This window comes from Diabrotica undecimpunctata, chromosome 6 (genome assembly GCF_040954645.1).
Source record: "Diabrotica undecimpunctata isolate CICGRU chromosome 6, icDiaUnde3, whole genome shotgun sequence".
Lineage (NCBI taxonomy): Eukaryota > Metazoa > Arthropoda > Insecta > Coleoptera > Chrysomelidae > Diabrotica > Diabrotica undecimpunctata.
Window position 1 is genome coordinate 93,611,682 of NC_092808.1, and position 17,955 is coordinate 93,629,636.

Here is a 17,955-nt window from a genome sequence, read left to right on the forward strand (position 1 = left end):
TAAGCTATATTAGACAAATTTTAATATACTGCTTGGTATATTGCCCGAATTTCTAATTTTTTAACACCTGTAGTACCACGTGTTTAACCCACTAAAGTCATAATACCTATGGTGACAAAGTCTGAATGTATACGTACAAAAATTATTTCTCATATTTTTAACATTAAATATAAAATGCCATACTTATTTAAAAAATAAACTGCCTTTAGATGAAAGTTATTGATTAGATGAAAAACTAAAGTAAAAATTCTATTTTTTAATGTTCAATAAATTAATGTTCAATCATCTAATGTTGCTACTTGTCGAAACCTTAGACAGAGTAGAACCGGTAGGCCGATATAAACGAAGTAACCAAAGGGTAATATTAGTAAATGTTAATGACACTGATATGATCAAAGATTATATTTTGTAGATAAATGCGTCATTTGACTTGTATACAGCCCCCGTTTGGTTGGTGACGTGTCTCAACAGATACTGTACCTTTCCTTGCTGCACCGCTTATGCGCACTCGTTAAAACGTTTTGAACTTTGCAGACTGAGCTTTATCGCGATTTTCATGACTACTTTTCAATAGATTCTTTTTATTTCCGGCAGTATGATCTGTAAAGAGATTCAGTTCCATAGTTTGCGAATGACTGAGACTGCGTTGGTTGTCGACCTCGTTTGCTTTGTTTTTTTTTTTCTGATCTATTCTAGTCCAAGAGAAGCTAGAGAATGGATGATAACTCCCGACAGAGTCCAGCATGCTGGAAGAATTGTAATGAAAATGAACTGTATTGAAATTACGCAGTCCTTATCTTTCGCTGTACCAAACATACAAAATCTGAGGAAAATTAATTATTGAAACCAACAATGTATTAGGAAAATTCTTTCAAAATATTAAAGATATTAGTTATATCTGAACTAAACTATAAATTATTTGTTGTTATAAAGTTTTTAACTGCATACATAACAATTTTTAAAAAATGATTTATCAGATTTGTTATTGATAACACTCAGAAACAGAAAATGGTTTGCATTTTTATACAAACACTTGTTCCTAACTAATAATTGTTAACACATGTAATTCAGGTGTTATATCTATTTTGTATAAGAAAATATCATTGTTAGTTTGATATGCCTCTTAATTCAATCTAATAAATATTAATCTGCTGCTTTTTCTAATAAATGAGCTGAGAGAGACTGTACATACCTGTAAAATATCTAATAGATAAAGCAGCACAAACGAATGTAATAATAAAGGTTAAACAGGCAATCGCTGTTACAACTGCTCTAAATATATTATTTTTCCTATGTCCTATAGTTGGATACATTTTAAATGAAAGTATTACCTAAAATAGAGATTATATATTATTTCACTATAAAACAATACCAACAATTACAATATAAATTATTTATAATTAACACACATTTAAAATTAATCTCACTTATTCTATATTCTGTTTTGTATACGAGAAAATCTGATACATTTAATTTGAATTGTTTTAAATTGTTAGTTCTTACAATATACTTTTTCATATACTAATTGATTTTTAACCTTTAATTAACGGATCGGAGTTGAATGAACTGATCACTTTATAGTCCCCCATAAAATTATTAGACCCTCCGAGATATATCAAACTGATCACCGCCATCCTTTGAAGACTTTTAAACTCATCACCTCATATAAGTAAACTCATCACCAGCATTTTTGCCCCAAGGCGTTGGATTCTAATGCGGAAGATTGCCTGTTACGTGTCACACTTCTTGTTAACAGCAATCTATTAAATTCAGAAATCATTTTAAGCAAATTGCTTTAAAATTGAACTGATATATTTATATCAGGTGGCTCACGGTGAATTCACTATCCATGTTGAAGGAATAGGGCACATGAAGAAAAATTTTCCGTTTTGCATAGTTTTAATATATATTCTATATCAATAGAATTTATTGATATTTCAAATACCAACTAATACATTGTATTTGCCTTTAATACATCTGGACTTGATTATATTTTTAAATTATTCTTACCGTAGCATTTTGCAAGCATTTCATTGTGTTTACCTATTACGGGATGCAGATAGGCCAGTGGTAAGTTTGCAAATCCCTTCGGTTCTATTTTAAAATCCGTGGTTTTATTGTGGTTATGAGTTTCTACTATCAACGAGTGCATTTATGGTAATCGATAATGAGTTTACGTGTACCCAATGGATCACGTAATATTTTCTTTTGAGACAACAGTAGCGCAAAATAATATAAATGTGCTTTACGTTTATCCCAAAATGGGGTTGTGGCCAATTTATTTAATGAAACCAATTTATTTTTCTATACGTACAAATCAATATTAACTTTTCTACTATTTACGGGTACATTTGAATACACTAGTAAGATTTAAATTTTTATATTTTTATTATATTGCAAATGAGATCCTCAAGATCAGGTTTGTACCCAGTTTAACGTATTTGCATTTTAAAATATTATTTTGGTTATTGTTTGAATTAAGAAAAATGAAAATTGAAGGAAAAATCAGAAATTATTTTAAAATAGGACTTTTTGTTTTTTTCCTGAGAAGGCGGTTTTTATTGGATTTTTTGGCTTTTTTAAATTTTTTGGAAGCGTTTGTCGTTTGTTTTTAGTGTTCTACTGACCTTGATTGCTTGAAGTTTAGAGTTGACAAGGTGGTGTAGAATAATTTGTGAAAATTGTAAAAAAAGAAAATAATAAGCACTTGCTGAAAAATGAGCTCGAGAAGGGGACTCACGTATGAGAAATTACGAAAAATCATTGAAGAAGACTCAAAAAACGAAGTTAAATCAACCAATGAGCTTTTAGTCAATGAAGAATTTTCTGAAGACAAAGGCGAAGACGAAGATCTGCGGTTGATCATTAAGAGGGTGAAAACGAAAATATTCGGAATATTCATATTCGGAAGTTTCGTCTATACAAATATTGTCAGACGGCGTTAAAACACTTTGAAGTTTTTGTTTAATATGATCTATGAGCGGTTAATTCTTATACAGTTTTGTGGAAATCATCTGCAGTTTTGTTATCAGTAAAATGACAATAATGTAAAAGAGGACGACAGAGGACGAGTATGCGACATTAGAGGACTAATAAAAAGATAGTTTGGGGGCTTGAACAAGTTTAATCTAAATTTCTAATCTCAAAAATATTTTTATTTTATCTAAATTTGTATCTTTCCACCTTCCTATTCGAGGTTTAGGTAAAAGTGCTCTATTAGCTTTTTGAGAAGCATATCTACTTGACCATTATAGTAAAAAGACTTCGAAGATAAAAGACATTTATTGGTGTTTGCTCTCGTATATTTTCCGTAATATGTGGCCAGAAGTAGGAATGTTAACCTCTTAGTATCTCGTCCTCTCTTAGGATCTCTCAAGTATCTCGTCCGACAAAGAATCGCTCCTTCATTCTAAGTTCTTTATAACGTCCTCAATGGTTTCATCAATGTGAGAAAAATGATTTATACTTGGACCTAAGTCGTCGTCTTGCTTGCTTCTTTTATTTCAAACCAACAGCTGTCGGTCAGCTACGTTTAGGGCGAAACAAAGATCTTTCTTTGTACGACGTTCTTCTGTCTTCTTCCTTACAGGCGAGCAATAGTCAGGAGAAAAGGTATCACTATTAATATTTACTTAATAAAGAATATCCAAATGTTTCTTCATGTGACAAAATTTTGTTTATAATTTTTTCAAGTGGAAGTTGATTTTTCTCGTATTCACCCTTTTAAACGAATAACTTATTATAGGTATTCAGACAAGGATGCAAAATAGATTAAATGCTTGAAATATAGAGGTATAATCGACTATGATAATAATTCCTATCGGCGTGAACCATGGATGGGCCGCACGGTCTTGAATATGGATTTACTACTAGGGGCCGCATGGTATATAACTGCTTCGCGGTTCAAAGCAAAAAATATGTTTCTGAATGGAATATTCATGACAAATAAATATATTTTGAGAAAAAAATTCGTCGGCCCAAAAAAACTTTAATGTTGTTATGTTACCTGTCTAATTCACACCCCAAGTAAACATTGCCGACGCCAGCATAATGGTAAAAGAATACTCTCTAGAAATCCAAGAAGCAGGTTTCTACGTACCTTACAGCCTTTTGATCGTAACTAAGTCGAAGACGTCTTACACCTACTGTATAAAAGAAACATACCAAACAATATTATACAAATTATCGAAAACATCTACTTCCATAGTCGAACACAGGCAAAGATACATGGAAAACTATCAAGCTACAAAATATTTGTATATCAGTACAAAGCGGAGTTAGACAGGGTGGCTCGTTAAGCCCACTTTTCTTTAATATAATAATGGACGAAATAATACAAGCGGTACGTGAAAGTCATGGTTACAGAATGGGGAACAAAGAAATCTAAATATTCTGTTATGCAGACGACGCCGCATTAATCGCCGAGACAGAAGACGAGCTCCAAAGATTAACACACATCTTCAATACAATAGCCAAGAAATAAAATATTATAATATCAGCAGAAAAAAGTAAATGTATCACAACATCTTAACACCCACTACGATGTAAAATCGAAATTGATGGGAAAATAGTAAAGCAGGAAGCAAAGTTTAGATATCTGGGAATAGATATAACTAGTTACGGAGATGTTGAAGAGGAAGTACGACAAAAAAATTTCAAATTGTGGTAGTCTCTGATGGCCACTACAGCAGAGCGCCTCATTTAACATACCCAAAGTTCTAACAAATACTTTTTAATAAGTCTTTCTGAAGGAAAACAGGGGTGGTGTCTTGTTAAAAATCAATTGAAAAGAAATGAAGTTTTTTGCATTCACATATCTATTAAATTAACTAAACAATGTCCCCAGAAATACACCTTCAATTTATTTATTAATTTTAAAAGAAATACTATATTGAAATCAGAAAGCTCAATGTTCGAAATGCACTAAATATCGATATATTAAAGCTATTGCCAAAAAAGGTATACTATGAATATATTGTAACGAAACAGCTTACAAAAGTATATGGTAAAAAAATAATCGTTCACCAAGATAAACAAAGACCACGTTGCTCAGTTTGGGAGTATCATTGGGGTGGGTAAGGATATAGATGATAAAGAAGTGCAGATCAAAGAGAGATACATAAGCGATAGATAATAGCAAAATATAATAGTTTGACAAAAAAAATGAATAATGCCAAAATGACTCTTAGCTAAAGAGTCATAAAGGACTTGAGATTAAATAAAATAAACATTATATTAACATTTCTCTAAAAGATATTACAGAAATACGCAAGAAAATAAATATATCAAAGAATTATAAAAGAATAAAATTATAAAAGTCGACATATTCACCCAGAAGCTAAAGAAGATTATATATATTCAATAAAATCTTCAGAAAAGTTGTATCGGCTCTAAAATATTATTCAATAAATAAAATCATAAGTCTTAAAAATGTTTGTATTAAATGGTCAAAAAAAAAATTATAAGCAAATAAATGCTAATTTTAACAATTACAAAAATATATTTATAACATAGTTAACAAATATATTATGTGACCATATTGCCATTAATAATCTTATAACTAAAACAGGTTGCTATACTCCATTCGCTTAGCTCGGGCATATTTTGACAGATTCATTGTCGGAAACCTACAACACAACAATTCCTACTTCTCAGTATTAATAGCTCAAGTATCCTACTATTGCAGACTTCTTTCTTTAAAAAAAGAAGAAATATTCTAAATAGTGGAAGTGTATACTAAACCCATCAAATTTTGGGTAGTATATATTTAGAAAATATATTTTAGTTGTTATAATTTAACATAACTATTTATTATATGGTGCAGATAAATAAATATTGATTGTCGGTAATTCGCAACGTTCTATTTTATTTACTCTTTAGTTTGTTTACTATTAATATTGGCTATGAGTGTCGATCGGATAGCCAAGCGGGCTGGGCGGCTGGCTTCTCCTTCGCTTCAATGCGAGAGATGTCAGTTCAAATCCCCGGCTCGGTGAACAGAAACCAAAAAGGCTAACGCAGTAGTTTAAAATTCTAAAATGAATCTGCGGCTTAGTCTAGAATATGCTGGTATCTGATCGGCCTATGGTGGAGCAGTACGGCAAGAGATAAGGGCTTGCGGCTAGGTGATACTCCTCCATAGATCCCTACCGGAAGGGCGTGGAACGCCTAAATACCGGGTATATATATATTGGCTATGAGTACGTGTGCTTGGTTGTATAGTAATTTCCAGCCACTTTTAGTATGTCAAAAAGTAACTAACTTCGCAAAAAAATAATTACTAAAGTCACTAGACAGTTCGGACTGGGAATAGCGAACCGAGTATATCTTCAAATAACTTAATAAACTTAATACGTAAATTAATTTAATTTAAACTTTAAGCATCTCCATAAAAACAAATGGAAATCAATGGATTTTTGACTACAACCTGAATCGAATCAAAAAAGAGGCCTTTCTTGTGTTCTTGTTTTGCGTAGTTCCATGTTTCTCACATAGATAATTATATTTTGCATGCTCACGTATTGGTAAACCATCAAATTTATTTATATTAGCAAAAAAAAATTAACAAAAACATTGTGCTCCAATTAACGGTTAATTGAATGTTAATTAATAGGTATAATTTAGAAAAATATAATTATTTGGAGTAAAAATCAAACTTTTCATACCTCCTCTATGTAACTTAATTTATATAAGAGTTGCCAATAATAAATTTTATATATAAACTTAAAAATGAAAACTTTTTGGTGGATCATGTTTAATTGCTAATATCATAAATCGCTAACCTCTGATAGCTCTAACCAAACTCGTTGAATAACTCTTCAAAGATAATATTAGACCCAGTTACCGGTGAATCTCACAATACCAATTTGGTTTTCGGGAGTATTAAAAAACTATTCACTAATGACACAAAAAAATTGACTACTTACACAAATGTGATATACCAATGACATAAATAAAAATAGCATATAGATGTTTATAAAAACACCCATTGGAAGATATACCAGTGACATGGAAATACTTTGTTTATAAACCCTGAATTAGTTATTTCCAATCCATCTTGTTATTAAATATTTGTCCTTTTAAGTTGTAATCCTCAAAAATACCATTTGGTATGGTTAAAATTATTTGAAGTCATTGGATCTTTTTTATCCATCTTACTTTAGAGAGTATACTATGCAGTATTTTCATACTCTCCTTATTGAATTTGTGATATCCGGTCGAGTTAAGTAGCCTTTCTGCTCTCTTCTATCCATCTCTAATGTATTTCATTCGTCACCCACTTTCCGCATATTTCTTCAGAGAGTATGAAATTAACTAAAAAATGTATTTTTCTGAACTCCTTTAATTTTGTAGGCATACTCCTAAATTATCCAATATATATCTAGGCTTGTATTTTATACAAGAGGATGGAATACACCACTCAGCACAGCGATCTTCTTACACTTATCCTGATCCAGCCAACGTTTGCATTAGTCTGCCAAGGAGTACCAGTACCGGTTCTGATGTCTTAAAAACTCGCTCATGCGCAGATATCCTAAAGTTCCTCTTTAAATTAAACCTAAGTTACTCCGAATTTTTACTAATAAAACCTGTACCTCTCTTACACTGATATCTAACTTAGTTTTTATTGCCCTATTATTTCCTCCATTTTATCTATCTACAAAACAATCTTCACAATTGCCCTTTTCATTCTCTCTTTTAATTTCTCTTCCATTTTAGCGGCTACTTGCCAGATCGTCAGAATAGCTCACAGACGTCCATGTCTACACATACACCCAGTGTATGTGCAGACATAGCATCCCATCATAGTATACAGGGTGGTCCTTAAGTAACTGTACAAAAAGAAACAGTAGATTCTACACTTTAAAATATTACGATTTAAGCTAAATTGCTTTAATAAAATGTTGACATTAAGAAAGATACAGGGTGTTAAAGTGCAAATTAAAAATTGTATTTTTGGCTATAACTTTCATGTTTGTAAACATTTATGCATAAAAATTTACAACTGGGTACTTTTAAATATGAGAAATTATAATTTGATGCACACTTTGATGTAGCGGATAGAGGGCGCCACATATGCCACATATGTGGCATAAATTTGCACTTAACTTTTTTGCTCTTTGAGTTACCTGTATTTGTGATACAAAATATTAAAGATACATTATTTCAACAAAAAAAAGTATACCTGTTAATAACTTTTAAACTCAATAGTTTTCGAGAAAATCGCATTTTACAAATCAGCTGCATATTTCTGATTTAAGGCAATTACCCCAGGCAACGAAGGAAAAATAGACAAAAACATTAATAAATCTAAATTTTGGTATAAAATACCATTATCTAAAGTTAATAGTTATAGTTAATAGTTAACAAAAAACAGAATAATAGGATTTTACATCAAACATTTTATATTTTATGTTAAATTAAAGTCATAATCAAAACATTTTGTTTACAAACCAAATTATGAAATAGTTAAACTAAATTACTAAACTTTTTGTTAAAGTAAGTGTTCGATATGTCTACCATTTTCATTAATTCATTTGTCAATATATTCCATAAAAATCATCTCATATTAAATAGCATCATTGGTTCTAAAGAAACTGTTGCAGTATTTATTTCTTCCCATATTTGGTTGTGAATGTTTATGGGATTCTTATAGACACGTTGTTTTAATACGCCCCATACACCAAAATCAAGCGGATTAAATTCTGGGCTACGTGGTGGCTATAATGTATAATGGACGAATCTATATCCAAATCTTATAGTATATTATGTCGCAAAGGTTAAATAATGTATTAAACTGTGATGTATCTCATTCATTGGTTACTTATATACACGCATATAAGCTTACGAGTAACTATAATTACATATCAAACAAATGGACTATTATGATAATGATGATAATATTATGAACTAACGAACTAATATTATGCTGAACTAAATTGCCTGTGTGTTTACTATATTTATAACAATATCGGTTATTAGGCCAACGATGATGTTTTTGTAAAAATGCTGAGTCTTTAAGGTTAGATTTGTAGCAAAAGTATTATGAAACAAGACACGTGTGTTATTTCATACCTGTGCTTTAGTTTCCATTTGTCCTAATAAAAATGGGTAAACAACAATTTACGTAATGAATAATAAGTATTATTTTGGGTTTTTTTTATAAATTAAATAATTATATCAATATCTCACCACATTGCCAAGGAATATGACTGCCACGTCCAATCCAACGTTCAGAAAAGGTATATTTAACTATGTTCTTAACGCCTTCTCTCTAGAATGTGGTGGTGTACCATCTTACATAAACCATATATTTTGGTTTTTCAGTATTTTACAATAGGGAAAAAGTAATACAAGTAGGTATAGAAATTTAAGAAGCGATAGAAAAGGGAAATTGTATACATGATGACGGCCAACGTCTGAATACGGACACGGCACCTAAAGAAGAATATTTTCTCCAATAAGACATTTAGCAGTCATAACAAAAATTTTGTAATGTTACATTATTATCTTTGAGTTGTTTTAATAAGAATAAACTATGAATTATGCTTATCTACAGGTATTGAGTGCTTTATCGCACAAATATCACAACTAAGAATTATGAGGCAGCTGACTTATAAAATGCGATTATCTCAAAAACGGTTAAATTTTGAGGTTACTAACAAGTATACTTTTTCTTTGTAAAAATAATGTATGTTTAATATTTTTTAACACAAATAGAGGTAACTTTAAGAGCAAAAAAGATAGGCGCAAATCTATGCCACACCTGTGGCATATGTGGCGCCATCTATCAGTTACATTAATTTATGTAAAAAATTATAATTTATTCTACTTAAGAGCGTCCAATTATAAATTTTTGTTCAAAAATATTTACAAACGTAAAAGTTATAGCGAAAAATAGAATTTTTAATTTCCACTTTAACACCTTGTATCTTTCTTAATATCAACATTTTATTAAAGCAAGTTGGCTTAAATCGTAATATTTTAAAGTGCAGAATCTATGGTTTCTGTTTGTACAATTACTTTAGGACCACCCTGTATAGTTATAGCTTTCTCTTTGGTTCATATATATTGTTTACTTGACCAGAATAATAATAATTTCTTTATGATAGTGTTTAATGGAATGTGAACCAAATCTAATAAACCTTTATCAACCCTAAATGAGGAATAATACCGAGCTCTACCAGCTGTAAATTTTAATCCAGTAGACAAATATTCAGTAAACGACTGCTGAGAATTTGTAACATAATTATATTCTTAAACTTTTCTTACAAATTGTTTATTATTAATCCATGTTACATTCACATAAAAAATATTTCTACCTTCTAATTACACAGGTTCCTATTGTATTAAAAAGAATTCACGAGTTACCATTCTAACATACAGTCGTGTTTTAGTTGATTATCGATAATGTATGTTTTTGCCCAGCTGGTAATTACCTAGTGTTTAATTATTATTTAAATTGAAAAAGTATGAGGATAACAAACGAATATACAAAATAACGATTGGACTATGAGCAACAGGAGTGAATAATACACTCCACATAAGTTGTCGAATTTGTTAATAACCAGTAAAAATAATATAAGTACAAAATGGATTAGGACGACTACAAGTCAAGAGATAATGGGAAGAGGGCTAGAGAAAAAGAAGGAATGTACGGAAAAAGTAAGAAAACGGCTAGATCAAGATAATAAGCTTGGCAAAACGAACCAGGACTTAACCAAGAAACAAAAAATGTAACAACGTACGTAAAAGACATACAAAAGGAACAGAGAAAGTACTGTGAGGAACTAAATGACCTAAAGGAAGAATTGAAGAAAAGAAAACTAAACAAAACACAAGGAGAAGAAAGTAATGATGAAAGTACTAAACGATATTAAATTTCGTCCGTAAAGACTAGAAAAGGAAAGAAAAGTCAACAGTGTAATAATACAAGGTTTACCAATAGATACAATTAATAAAAATGTACTGAAACAAATTGTAGGGAACTTTATGGAAAAATAAAATGAACATCAATGGTCAAATAGAAGGAGCAATTAAACTAAGAGAAAAAACATGTTTAGTCAAACTTCAGAACAAGCTTGAAAAAATTAGGTCCAAGCAAAATAAAGCTAAACTAAAACACATAAAAGATTAAAAAGTGTATAAAAATAATGAAATTACAAGAGAAGAATTACAAGTACAGAAAAAATATGACCAGTAAAGAAGAAGAAATAGGAAACAAAAAAAAACTAACAAAAGATGAAAATAACAAATAAAAGCACAAGTGATGACAGACATGGCAAAGAAAAGGAATTAGTCAAGGATAAAAATATGAAAAGAGCGAGTAAGAAAGATAAACCTGAAATCGACACAAGAGAGGACATATTTATAGAGCATGGAATGTAAGAACTCTTTACAAAACTGGCAAATTGGAGTATTTAAGCCAAGATAAGTACAAATTAGATATTGTTGGACTAAGCGAAATAAGATGGAATGATAGTGGACCAACCCCACTGGAATACCATCAACTAATGATATATTCTGGGAGCACAGACGAAAATTATAAACACGACAATGAAGTGGTAATACTGCTAGTCTAAAAGGAAAGAAAGGCTCTAATAGAGTGGGAGCTAGTATAAGAAAAGATTATTTGGGTGAAGCAAGGCAAGATACTATAACTACTAACACAACTACAAACAACGTATAATGGGATTTTTAACATTCGGAGACTATAATGCTAAAATAGGCAATGATAATAGAGGACGTAAACAAGTGTGGGAAAAGGGGCGAATATGGGAAAGAAACGACAATCTCGAAATCGATTAATGGAATTTTGCGAATAAAATTAACTAGAACTAAATAAATGAATAGGTAGAAATATCTTTAAACATAAGCTAATGCATAAGGAAACATGAAAATCGCCAGAAGAGAGGTACAAGAACCAAATAGACCACACAACAACTAAGTAGAAAAGTTCTAAAAAATGGCAAGCAATAGACATTATACACATTGACCTAATAAAAGCAGATATTGAGCTATCAATAGAAATGTTACATAAACTTTTGATCAATATATGGACTGACGAAGAATTACCAAAGAAGTGAAAGAAGTGATTGATAATAACAATACCCAAAAAAAGGAGATCTGAGTAGATGCAATAATTCGCGTGCAATATCTTGAAGTAAACAAATAAATAGAATGTAAGTTGATTAAATTCTTCTACGAAGGATACAAAGTCAAACAGGGTTGTATACTGTACTCTACCATATTAAATGACGATCAAACAGACACCAGATTCCGACATTCAAAGAGTTAGAAGATCTTAAATTTGCAGATGGCATCTGCTTGGTAACTAAATACCAAAATCATTTGCAAATAAAAATTGACAAGTTGGCAGAGTACTTCGACACGTACACAAGTTCAAATATTTGGGATCAATCACGGAAAGAATCGGGGGGTGTAATACGGTTATACAGACTAAAACAATAAATACTATTAAATACTTAGCAAATACCGAAACTATAATTATAAACTGAAAACATCTGTAAACAAATCCTTAATAAAAATCATGAACATATTACTGGCCTATCAGAATGACATACAAAATTATGGGATGGAATAAGGTAAACTAACATATCTACTACAGCCAAGAAAAAAATGGAGACCTAAATTGCACTAAGATAGGGCGTACTGAATAACAGAGCAAGAAATAGAAGAGAATGGAAGGAACTAGTACAAATTAATTAAAAGAATTAACAAGATAAGATAGTAGCAATAGAGATGGAATGCCTGCGAAGATGCTGCAGAGTAACAAGAATGGATAGGAGAAGTAATGACGAAATAAAGCAAAGAATATCAATAATCACACAGATACTAACATATATAGAACAAAAAAGACTAAAGTCCTATGAACATAGAGTTACATAGTCGTAAAAAGAACTAGCGACAGCAGATGGATAAAGAGAATAACCGAATGGAGCCCCATAGTGAGGAGGAAAAGAGGACGACTCCGAAAATCCTAGAGGAACGAAGTAGACGACGCCATGAGTAGGAGAGGCCTAAAATGGAGAATGGAACAACAGAGAGAGATGGAAACGGTTGAGAGCGAGGGAAGGCAGTGAATACTGTAGAATCCCTGCATATATATATATATATATATATATATATATATATATATATATATATATATATATATATATATATATAGAATTAACAAGAAACAAGATGCGCTGATCCGACCCGTCAGCTATCTTAGACTTTTGGCCAAGAAACACATAAGCGCCTAGTATTCCACAAGAAAAGATGTAACTAGAGAAAAAACAAGAAAATGTCATGTTCAAGTTGTTATGCATCTTAATTCAATAAAATAATTAATCTGCCTCTTTTTTAAATAAATGGGCTGAAAGGGACTGTACATACCTGTAAAATATGTAACAGATAAAGCGGCAAGAATGAATGCACTAATAAAGTTTAAACATGTTACAACTGCTCTAAATATATTATTTGTTCTATGTCCTATAGTTGGATACATTTTAAATGAAAGTATTACCTAAAATAGAAATTATATATTATTTCAATATAAAGTATTACCCCGAAAATTTTGAATAACGCAGGACCCATAACGGTTTTTTTATATTGTTCTGAAGCTATTTTCTTGTGGCAGTTTAAAGAAATTACTATTTTAATGGGAATAAACCACAATCAAAGGTTAAAATAAGTTTATTGACGTTTCAATCTCCACTTCGGAAATGTTTGACGTGTGACCAATAAGCTGATCTGGATGGCAAATCTAAAATCTCTATACCAGACATTTGTATAAACTCTACCATTTCACACGCAATATGAGGTCTTGCGTTATCCTGCTAAAAGATCACATTTAAAATAGTCTGTAGGTACAGATATAAAATCGGTTATAGTATTTACCAATATATCGTCGAGTGTCGTTAACAAGAACTTAAGGTGATCTGCTACTCAAACATATAGCGAAACCATACTATAACGCTTGGTTTTTTTGCTTTATGACGTTCAACATCCAAAACGAATGAATCATACGAAGAATATAAAAGAATAAGAACTGAAACTCATCAAATGGTAAGAAAAACAAATACTGATTACTGGGAAAGATTCAAAAAAGGACTAGGGATGGATTTCTATCATCATCATCATCATTGGCTTTTACAACTCTTCGTGAGTTTTTGCGGCGTTTACTATTGCCTTCCATTGATTCCGATCCTGTGCTATTATTTCCCATGGCCTTACTTCCATCTTCTCCAGGTCTTCCCTGACTGCGTCTTTCCACCTTTTTCTAGGCCTTCCTGTCGATCATCTATCATCTGGTCTTTCCCAAAACACATTGCTAATCAGTCTGTCGTCATCACTCCGTACCACGTGGCCTGTCCATCTTAATCTATTGGCTTTTATGTATCTTACGATGTTTCCTTTCCCGAAGAGAGTCTCTATTTCATTGTTGTATCTGCTCCTCCATTCATTTGTCACGCTGTCCCTGCAAGGACCATATATAATTCGCAGGATTTTGCGTTCCCATACTAATAGCTTATTGATTTCTTTCTTTCTCAATGTCCATGTTTCACTTCCATATGTCACTGCTGGCCGTATTATGGTTTTGTACATTTGGATTTTGGCACGCCTTGAGAGAAGCTTTGACCTCATTAGATGTTGAATGGCAGTTGCTCCTAGGTATTTGAATTCTTTGACCACCTCAAAATTATGATCGTTTATGGTAATGTTTTGTCTTATTCGCTGTCGTTCCTTTTTTGATACGACCATGTATTTAGTTTTTTCTTCGTTTATTTTCAGGCCTACGCTTAGTGTTGCTTCTTCAAAGTTCGATACTATATCCTTAATTTCCAGTGTTGTCTGTGCTACTGCATCTACATCATCTGCAAATGCGAGAATAATCTTTGCTCCTCTGGCAGTTATGTCTAATTTGACTCTGGTATAGATTTTTCGCATTGCATATTCCAATGCTAGGTTAAATAGTAATGGGGACAGCGGGTCTCCCTGTCTGAGTCCGGTGCCTATGCCAAAAGCCTTTGAAGTTTTGCCTTCTATTCTAATTTGTGCAAAGGAATTGTTGACACACATTCGCGCAATCATGGTCAGCTTCTTTGGTACGCCTAACTCCATCATTGCACTCCACGGTTTTAAGCGATCTATGGAATCATATGCTTGTTTGAAATCTATGAAGATCTGGTGTACTTCTTTATTATATACCCAATACTTTTCTAGCATTTGTCTGATAGTAAATATTTGGTCGATTGTTGATCTTCCAGGCCTAAAGCCGCATTGGTAATCGCCAATAATTTCCTCTGTATATGGCAGTAATCGTTTTAGTATGGATGGATTTCTATGGACAACAGAAACCAGTATGGCGCTTCATAAGACAACAAAGAAGCGAAATGAAAGAACTAGTTGAAATAGAGCACATACAAGAGGATACATGGGTAAACTTCCTGAAAAAATGTTTAAAAAACAAAACGAAGAACCTTTACCAAAAACGCCAAATATAATAACTGAGGAAAAGACCGAAATATTCCAAAACGATGTGAAAGAAGGAATAAACAAATTAAAAACAGAAAGTCACCAGGACAAGATCAAATACCAAATGAACTCTTAAAATATGGAGGTGATCACGTTGTACAACAACTGCAACTTCTTATTAATAAAATAATCACGACAAACAGAATACCAGATGAATGGAGGAGAGCGATCATGGTGATGTTCTTCAAAAAAGGAGATAAGAAAGACCCCAATAATTATCGAGCAATAAATATATTAAATACAACACTCAAATTGACAACAAGAATTATAGCGACAAAAATAAACGAACGAATATCTCTGCAAGAGGAACAGCAAGGATTTCGGACAGGAAGATCATGCACGGATGCAGTTTTTGTAATAAGACAAATAAAAGAAAAGTCGCTGGAATACAACAAACCAGCATATATGTGTCTGATAGATTTGAGGAAAGCGTTTGATAGAGTGAGAATTCGAGACGCGATACATTTATTATATGAAAAGGGAATATTACTGGATTTAGTGAAAACCATTGAGAATATATATAAAGATAACATAGCTATGGTAAGATGTAAAGGAAAACTATCGCAACCTATCAAATATGAAACTGGCATTAGACAAGGAGATTCGCTGAGCCCAATAATATTTAATCTGATAATGGATGAAATCATAAAGAAAGTTAAAAAAGAGGAGGATATAGAATGGGAGAAAAGGAAATAAGGATAATATGCTACGACGACGACGCCATAATAACAGCCGAAAATGAAGATGACCTACAAAGATTAATTAAAGAATTCGAAGATACGGCGCTCATATATAACATGGAGATCTCAACAGAGAAAACTATAGCGATAGTGATATCAGTGGGACCGAGACGATGTAAACTAGTCGTAAATAACAAAATAATAGAACAAGTAATGGAAACTGAATAGTTGGGAATAAAACTGTCAAGCTATGGAAAAGTGGAAGAAGAAGTACAATAACAAGTGAACATGGCAAACAGAGCAGCTGGATGTCTCAACAACACAATCTGGAGAAACAAATACCTCACAGTGGAAACGAAAACCAGGATATATAAATCAACAATAAGACCGATAATGACGTACACAGCGGAAACAAGAGCAGATACGGTGAAAACACAAAGACTACTGGAAACAACAGAAATGAAAGTCTTACGAAGAATAACAAACCAAACTCTAAGAGACAGAGTAAGAAGTAAGGAAATACGAGCGAGATGTGGTATAGAGGAAATAAACGCGTGGACCAAAAGAAGAAAAGTGGAATGTAATCAACATATCGAAAGAATGACAGAAAATAGAATAGTACGAATAGCAAGAGACAAATCGCCAAATGGAAGATCATTGGGACGACCAAGGAAAAGATGATCAGACAACGTCAATTGAGGCTAAAAACCGAAGTAAAACAGGCATCAAGCCTATTTATAAAGTAGGAAGCAGAAGAACATCCAAGTCCATATTTCGTCTCTCACCTAGAAAACGGCTTATCCTTATGCGTCCATCAGAGCCACCCAAACAAAACCTAGATTCATCACTGAAGCTTACAAAATATCATTGGCCATTCCAGTTTTGTCGAGCTCTGTACCATTCTAAGCATCGAGCCTTATGCTATGGTGTCAAAGGTACCACCAAAAGCCGACGGTAAGCTCTCAGTCCCATTACAAGTAATCTTTAATTAACTGTTCTTCTTAAGACTACCCTATCTGTTGCTGCAGCTAAATCATCTCTTACTTGATGTTCACTGTCCCGTCTATTTCTGAGAGCAAGCAGTCTAAGATGGCGCACATCACGGTCTTGTAATATTCTAGGACGTCCAGGCCCTCCACCACGCTGATAAATCTCACCATTGGACCATCTTATCTAAACTCTTTACAACGTTGATTAATTAAACCAAAAGCGGCCACTTTCATGCCTACAATGCGTCCTTTTTCGAAGTCGCTTAAATGACCAAATTGTCGACGACCGCAAACTCTTGGCGTAAGAAAATTTTGGGTAATTATCTTTCTGGTTTTTGCAAAAAAAAGCTTTGGTTTAAGAAAAGGTAGCGAGGTAAAAACTTCATCGCATATATATTTTCAGATAAAAATTATAAAAAAATACTATTGATCCAAATAAATAACTGTATACAAAGTATTGAATTTTTTTGGCCACCAGTATATTAAGCTGAATATTTTCCTTTGGTGGTCTGTATGAAAAACAAAACTATTCTCATTATTTTTATTTTTTTTTCTACCAGTATTCAGTGTAGTACAGTGTTAGTATTTGAAAGGGGTACATCCCGTAACTTTTTTAAATGTTTTAATCACTATTGTTTTTTGTATACAACGCTAAATTTTGTATGTAGATTGTAAGATGCGAAAATTCTATGGAACGGGGATTTTTTCTATAAATTTTTAAAAGTATTAAAAATGCAATTTTA

General features: G+C 32.2%; 1 protein-coding gene across 3 annotated transcripts in view; it reads right to left on the minus strand.

The window, feature by feature from the left end:
• LOC140443562 (DNA damage-regulated autophagy modulator protein 1-like) overlaps nucleotides 1-17,955 on the minus strand; it is a 60,223-nt gene that overhangs the window by 33,950 nt on the left and 8,318 nt on the right. The window contains exons 4-5 of one of the 3 annotated variants that reach the window (XR_011951235.1): nucleotides 13,402-13,531; nucleotides 1,193-1,331 (exon numbers count right to left, since the gene is read on the minus strand). Coding sequence is in view for 2 of the 3 variants with exons in the window: in XM_072534890.1 (XP_072390991.1) it covers nucleotides 1,193-1,331 (139 nt within the window). In the remaining variant the exon portion in view is untranslated. The remainder of the gene's footprint in view (nucleotides 1-1,192; nucleotides 1,332-13,401; nucleotides 13,532-17,955) is intronic. The other 2 variants (XM_072534892.1, XM_072534890.1) reach the window with 2 other exon arrangements.